Source organism: Chiloscyllium plagiosum, chromosome 27, assembly GCF_004010195.1.
Source record: "Chiloscyllium plagiosum isolate BGI_BamShark_2017 chromosome 27, ASM401019v2, whole genome shotgun sequence".
Lineage (NCBI taxonomy): Eukaryota > Metazoa > Chordata > Chondrichthyes > Orectolobiformes > Hemiscylliidae > Chiloscyllium > Chiloscyllium plagiosum.
In genome coordinates, this window is record NC_057736.1 from 31,718,696 (window position 1) to 31,725,773 (window position 7,078).

General features: G+C 39.2%; 1 protein-coding gene across 7 annotated transcripts in view; it reads left to right on the forward strand.

Annotated features, from left to right (window-relative positions):
* The window catches only part of zmym4.1 (zinc finger MYM-type containing 4, tandem duplicate 1), a 207,780-nt gene that overhangs the window by 179,214 nt on the left and 21,488 nt on the right, over positions 1–7,078 (forward strand). For all 7 annotated transcript variants that reach the window (XM_043717850.1, XM_043717848.1, XM_043717849.1 and 4 more), the window contains 4 exons: positions 70–214; positions 3,042–3,157; positions 4,558–4,729; positions 5,569–5,781. In XM_043717850.1, coding sequence (XP_043573785.1) covers positions 70–214; positions 3,042–3,157; positions 4,558–4,729; positions 5,569–5,781 — 646 coding nt within the window. The remainder of the gene's footprint in view (positions 1–69; positions 215–3,041; positions 3,158–4,557; positions 4,730–5,568; positions 5,782–7,078) is intronic.

Below are 7,078 nucleotides of genomic sequence, written 5' to 3' on the forward strand. Positions count from 1 at the left end.
AACTATTTTTAAATTGTTTGCAGTTAACTTTACCTTTATCTTGAATTTCTTAAATCTTTTGATAATTAGGTCAGCACTCAGACAGACCCCATTCGGTTACAACCTTCTGCACCACCTAAGGTGCTCAAGAATAAAGCACTACTCTGTAAACCTATCTCACAGACCAAAGCAACCTCCTGTAGGCCCCATACTCAGACCAAGGCTTGTCAGACAGGTACAGTGTATTTGTGGATTCATGTTCATGTACATGCACATGTGTTGGAATAGTGTAAGCATGGTTGCAGTGGATTAACATAACTTGTTAAATATGAACTTTAAATGACCATTTTTATCATCTGTATGTAGAAAAAGCTAGTTTCCAAAGATTGGTACCCCCAGTCTACTTAACTAATCTAAACAAAAAATGGGTAAAATTTATAGTTTGTTCTTAAACCACTGCAATCTCACGTATTGAAACTTATTCCATTGTGTTAGTTGGGGAGTTGTGGGATTTTGACTCAGTAACAATGACAAAACCACAGTTTATTTCCAGGTTAGGTTAGTGATTGATTGGGATGCTGGAACTGCAGCCCTTGTCCTTATAAGATGTAGAGGTCGTAATTTAGAAGGTTGCTGCTGGGGAAGCTTTATTCACTTACTGTATTTCAATTTTTATATATTGCATTCTGCTGTCACAATATGCTGGAGAATAAAGAACAATACAACACAGGCACAGGCCCTTTGGCCCTCCAAGTCTGCACCAACACATTTTGCCCTTTCATACTAAAACTGTCTTCACTTACAGGATCTGTATCTCTCTATTCTCTTCCTATTTATGTGTTCGTCCAGGTGTTTCTTGAATGCTGCTATTGTGTCTACTTCCACTGTCTCCTTTGGCAACGTGTTCCAGGCACTAACCACCCTTTGTGTGAAAAACCTGCCTTGCACAACTCTTCTAAACCCCCCAAACCTGTGTCTCCATGTAATTGGCCCCTCCACCCTGGGAAAAAGCCTCATACTTTCCACTCTATTCATGTCATTAACAGTCTTATAAACTTCTTTCAGGTCGCCCCCTCAACCTCTTACATTCTCGTGAAAACAATCCAGATATTCCAATCTATCTTCATAGCTAAAGTTCCTCATACCAGGCAACATCCTGGTAAACCTTCTCTGTACCGTCTCCAAAGCGTCCACATCCTTCTGGTAGTGTGGTGACCAGAACAGTAAACAATATTCCAAGTAAGGCCTAATTAAAGTTCTATAAAGCTGCAGCATAACCTGTCTATCCTTATATTTAATGCCACTTCCATAGGCCTTTTTTACTACCCTATCTACCTTCAGTGATCTGTGGATCTGCACATGCAGATCCCGCTGCATATCTATACTCTTTAGGGTTCTGTCATTCACTGTGTAATTTTCACTTGTACTTGACCTTCCAAAATGCAACACATCAGATTTGTCTGGGTTAAACTCCACTTTCCATTTTTAGAAGTGGAGGGAGTGAAGAGTTAAGGTCATCAATGGGGTGCAATGAAACAATCAGGGCTGCTTTCTTACCAATGTTTTAAGCTCTTGTTGTTTGAACTGCACTCATCAGGCAGTGGAGAATATTCCATTACATTCTAACTTGTTCTTTCTAAATAGTGAGAGTGTTTTGCAAGTCAGGATGTAGGTCACATGCTTTAGAATATCCTGCCTCTGACCTGATCTTGTTGTCATACTGTTTATTTTTATGGTTAATGTTGATCCTCACAATGATTTTGTTAGGAGATTTGATAATGGTAATGCTATTGAATATCCAGGAGAGGTAGGTAGAGAAGTTGTCTGGTACTTGTATGGTGCAAATGCTACATGCTATTTATCAGTTCAAACCTCAATGTTGCCAAGATTTTGTTGTATTGGTCGTTCTGCTATACCACAACCATTATGTTCCTCTGCAACCTTGCGCTATAGAAAATCCCACTGTCAAAGATTACTAAAAAAAAAATCGATATACCAATTCAGTATAAAATTTGCATTATCCAAACAGTGTTCACAGTTTGTCAATCGTGTTATAGCCAATTTGTGCTGACAAAATGCGCATTAAACCAGAATGACCTGATATATGGCTGCAGAGAGTTTCATTACCTGAGGATTCGCACATTATACTGAGCACAGTGCAATCATCAGCAAGTGTAATTGTTCCCTTCTGATCGAAGGACAGATGAGGATGAAGCAACTAAATAGAATAGAGCCTAGTCCAGAAGATGGTAGTAAAAGCGTGAGCATGTACTGGGCCAACTCATTTTGTATACTTCAAAATGGAGATCCTGTCTGATTAGCAGGTTAATTTGCAGGTTTTACTGGGTTTTTAGTGGACAGTTTCTCTGGGGCGTCATGGTCCTGGCAATCTCTAGCAATCATACCCTGTGACTGAGATGAGTGCTTTGAAATGACCACAATCATCTCCCAAGTGCAAGATATGATCCCACCGAATAGGGAATCCAAACACATGCCCCACTCCTCCAAGAAAAAAATATCCCATACCAAACTTGGTTAAATGTTTCTTTGATCTTGAGCACAGTTATTCTCATCCTAGCTCTGAAGTGTGATATTCTTACACTTCTCTGAGAGGTGCAACAGGTTTTAGTTTCAGCAGTCCTGTTTTTGGAACTGATTCACTCGGAATGTGACTTCGAGGTACAGTATTTCTAAACAATGTGACTGGACTGGAGTGCCACTAACTGCAGTTCTAATTCGTGTTATTTCCTAAAAATTCTTAACTATAGAAGGAGTTAGACTTATGTCAGATATTTTATACAATGAAAATGATTTGTTGCACTCTATTTGTTTGCAGTAAAACGGTATAGGGGAGTAATGTGACCGCATTGTCGTTTTACGCACAGGTCAGAAATGTGACTCTGGAATTGGCTGTGCATTGAATTAAATACTGGGAATGTAGAATTGTAGCACATTGTGAATTCTGAAATAAATCACTTGGCCTTGGTAGCTGAGTAAAAATTGTCAATTAATTTTGTATTATTTTTCCCATCTAATTTGTTTCTTTTTGTTTTAATTTACAGAAGAGGATTGGAAGCAACAAGTGATTGTGTTACCCATCCCTGTGCCAGTCTATATTCCTGTGCCTCTGCATCTTTACTCTCAATTCACACCAATACCAATAGGGATGCCTGTGCCTGTAAGTTATAATCAAAATGGTAGGGTGTCAAAAAGTTGCCTGTTATAAGTAATATAATGCATAAGATTGAATATCTTATAAGGCGGTCAGGGTGAGGAGGAATGGCAGTGATTTTAAATATTACCTGACTCTTGGGCTGCTAAGTTGTTGAAAGTTGGTTGTATTTTCCAAAGTTAAAGGCAAATTGATTTTGAGTTTCTTGAACTTATTCTGATACATTTATAGAAATCTTTGTATTGGTATTACATATAATGTAGACAACAAATGGCAGACTTCACTTCAATGCTCCATTGATATTTGAAATTATTGTGTTACAGAATTGATTATCGTTGTAATAGATAACAAAAAGCAAGTGGTTCAGATGACATCTCGATCACAAGTATTGGAGCACTAACTATCGGGGCGTAGAACAATCTCTGATCGAATGCTATAAATGTGCTGCCATTTTGGCAACTACTTAGTGAAAATGAGGAAATTCAATGCAGTGTCGAATTCTGAACCAGTACCAAAGCCTACTCCACAGTAGACTGTAGAAAAAAAAATCATTACAGAGACTTTGACAGAGCTGACCTTCAATACATTTTTGGAAATTTGTTTTTCACTGATATTACCCTGACAATTTACAAATGGAAGTCTGTACTCAGTTATCCTGTAGATTCCAATTGTAAGTATTATATCTTACATGTAGGGACCTGGTAGGTCAGTACATTTGCTTTACTTTTCTTTCTCTCTATAATGTTGTTTCATACATTCATAAATATAGAGACTTCATTCTACTCAGAAAGAAAGTGCCTGCCATGGTACCCAAATTCTTGCTGAGCTGATCAGTTCAGGGTAGTCACATGCATTAATGACTTTCATTGTCAAACTCTTGGTCACCATAATGCGCAATAAAATGCTGAGCACAACTGCCTTTTTCCCTCAATTCACAATGTCTATATCGATCATCTGCAAATGTTTAATTGATGCATTGTCTTGATCAGGTTACGGCCATTTAATAAACATTGGATTAAATTGGTCAGAATCAGCATGATTCTAATAATGCTTCCGTAAATCTCCATTGTGCCATACTTGATGTGTGGGATATAGGCATCTGGGATCTCAGAGATAAAACTGCAATAACTTTCCATAATTTAACAGCAGAATTCACTGGTCTATAAGTGTTGTTTTGCAAATTTTCAGTCATTTGTGCTTAATCTCTTGTAGTTGTCCAATTGCAATAAATGTTGTTTGAGGTAGATATTTCCTTGAATTTTTGGTGGATCGAAACTGCCTGAGTTCATTCTGTTGACATCAATGGAATTAAAATAGCGCCAAAGATACCCCTTGACCAGATTATTGCTAAGGGGTAGGTTAAATTCTAGCCCAGAATTTTGAAAATAAAATCCATTGCATTTCAGCTCCCAGTTCCGATGTTCATTCCAACAACGTTGGACAGCGCAGACAGAATAATTGAAACAATCCAGGAAATAAAGGAGAAGATTCCCTCAAATCCCTTTGAAGCAGATCTCCTAACAATGGCTGCAATGATTGCAGAAGAAGAGGAGAAAGAGAAAACTATTTCACACGGTGGTTCGTATAGATTAGTAACGTGACTTCCAGTTCCTAATCTAACTCTGATATTTGTTTGAATGATTGCTTGTAACATTGTTTCCAACATATACTGAAATATAAACTTTTAATTTTTATTTCATTGTGAGAGCTATAGGAACCTATCTTTTTAAATAGCTTAGCACAGGCTTTTGCTTAACTGTTAGTTTCTGATAGTCACAAAGTCAGAGGCCAGCAGTGTGAATGAATCGGTAACTGAGTTCCAGAAATCTTATTTATCATTGGGCTAAATGGAATTTGAGATCAGAAAATCAATAATGATCAATTATTATAGATGCAGTGAAACATAATTTAGTGCAGGAGCAGGATACAGATTCTGATATTTGAAAATAGCTAATTGCTAAATTGTATGAATGAATTATGAAAATTGTTTGTTTGCTTAGCTACAAATCTGCATGGTATAATAAACAAAAAGAAGAAATGTAATATCCAGATAAGGCAATTATTTGGAAATTTAATGAGTATTGAACCTCTCGACTGGCTCCACTTAATTTGTGTATTACAAGCCTATTATGTTCAATGAAATATAAAGGAAACTGATTTGTGTTCGCACCCATCTCCCCATGTTCTGTACAATGTTCCTGTATCCTCCTTGGTGGGTGTCCATTATTTACACTTGAGCACACGTACTGATTACGCTTTATCTACAATTGTGTATTTACCGCACACAACCATAGTTAAATTGATTGTGAATTCTTGATGGAAAGGATGCTACTTAAGAACAACTCGAAATGGTGTTTCATTCTTGAGGTGACCTTTGTCACCTTTAACATAGGTTTTCTTTGTGGTTCTCCTTCCAGATCAGGGTAGCACGTATAGTGGGGATCTTGAGTCCGAGGCAGTGTCTACACCACACAGTTGGGAGGATGAATTGAGCAATTTTACCTTGAAACAGTCTCTCGCATCTGCACCTGTACCTCCACCTCCACCACCAGCACCAGCAACTGAGCCAGAGATACAGTCGTACTCCATTGAAGGACCTGAGGACGATCTCGAAGCTGACATATCAGTAGGTCAGTATTAACAGAAAATAAAGCTTTTTTTTTTAGTAATATGTGCCTTTGAAAATGAAATGTAAAATCTAATTTGTCCAAAATACTGTAAGTACATCCTAGACCTGCTCTCTTCACCCATAAAGCACAATTGCAATATTTAAATCTTGGATTTACTGCAGTAAGCATCTTGAAGTTGTCTGGTTTCTCATGCTATATCAAAATTGTGGAGCACTGAACCAGTTGGCAAGAAAATGTATGTTGCTTTGTCCCAGTTGTACTGGTTAATATCAGCTTGGGTGAAAGAAAAAGTTTTTTTTTGGTTTAGGGAAGATCAGATATTTGTTCGTTCTTGCCGTCTGCTTACTTCTGTGTGAAAATGGCTACATGAAGGCATCAGAATGAGAACAGGGTTAGGTTCAACCATGGTGCCTCCTGTGGAAATTATGCCTGCTAACATTTGTGATCTGAGAACGCTCACAGAGCACAAGCATTTCCATGAACTGTTCGCAGCAGAGAGCGACGGGAGTTGGGCGAAAGTTCATACGGAGAGCAAAGCCGGTCGGGAAGGTAAGTGATTACTATTAGAGTGGGTGTGTTCTAAACCCCAGGTCCTACAAAGTAGGGTCTCCCTCCCTCCCTCCTCCTCTAACCTTAATTAAGAGTCCACAGACGTGCCACAAAAAGAGGGTCTAAGGAAGTTTAGATCGAAGAGTGAGGCTTCAGCTCAGGAATCTTTGACAAGGAGGTTGAGTGAAATGATTACACCACAGTTGAAGAGGGTGAAGACATGACTGCCCAGCTGGTTCAGTGCGCTACGTGCTTGATGTGGGAGGTCAACGACTATGGTGTGTCTGGCTCGTATATGTGTGGAAAGTGTGTGCACATTCAGCAATTGACCAAGCATATTGCAGCGCTGACGAAAGAACCCGAAGACCTTAGGCTCATCCGAGAGAACAAGATCTTTCTGGACAAGACCTTCAGCGATGTTATTACACCAATCATGCCAGAAGAGAGCAGAAGAGAGCAAATGATGAGGAAGGCAGAGAGGAGACAGGTGCGAGAGATCCCGGGAGAAGTACCTGTCAGGAACAAGTTGAAGCTTTTGGAAACAGAGACTGATGACACTGCCAGTTCGCAAGGCGGCCAAGTTTGTCAATCAAAAGTTGCCGCAGAGGCAGAGCGGAAGAGTCGGACATCGCACAGAGCCGTGGTAATAGGGGACTCCATCGTGAGAGGAACTGACCGGGGTTTTTGTGGCAGCAGACAGGATTTAAGGATGGTGTGTTGCCTTCCTGGTGCTAGAGTGAAAGACATC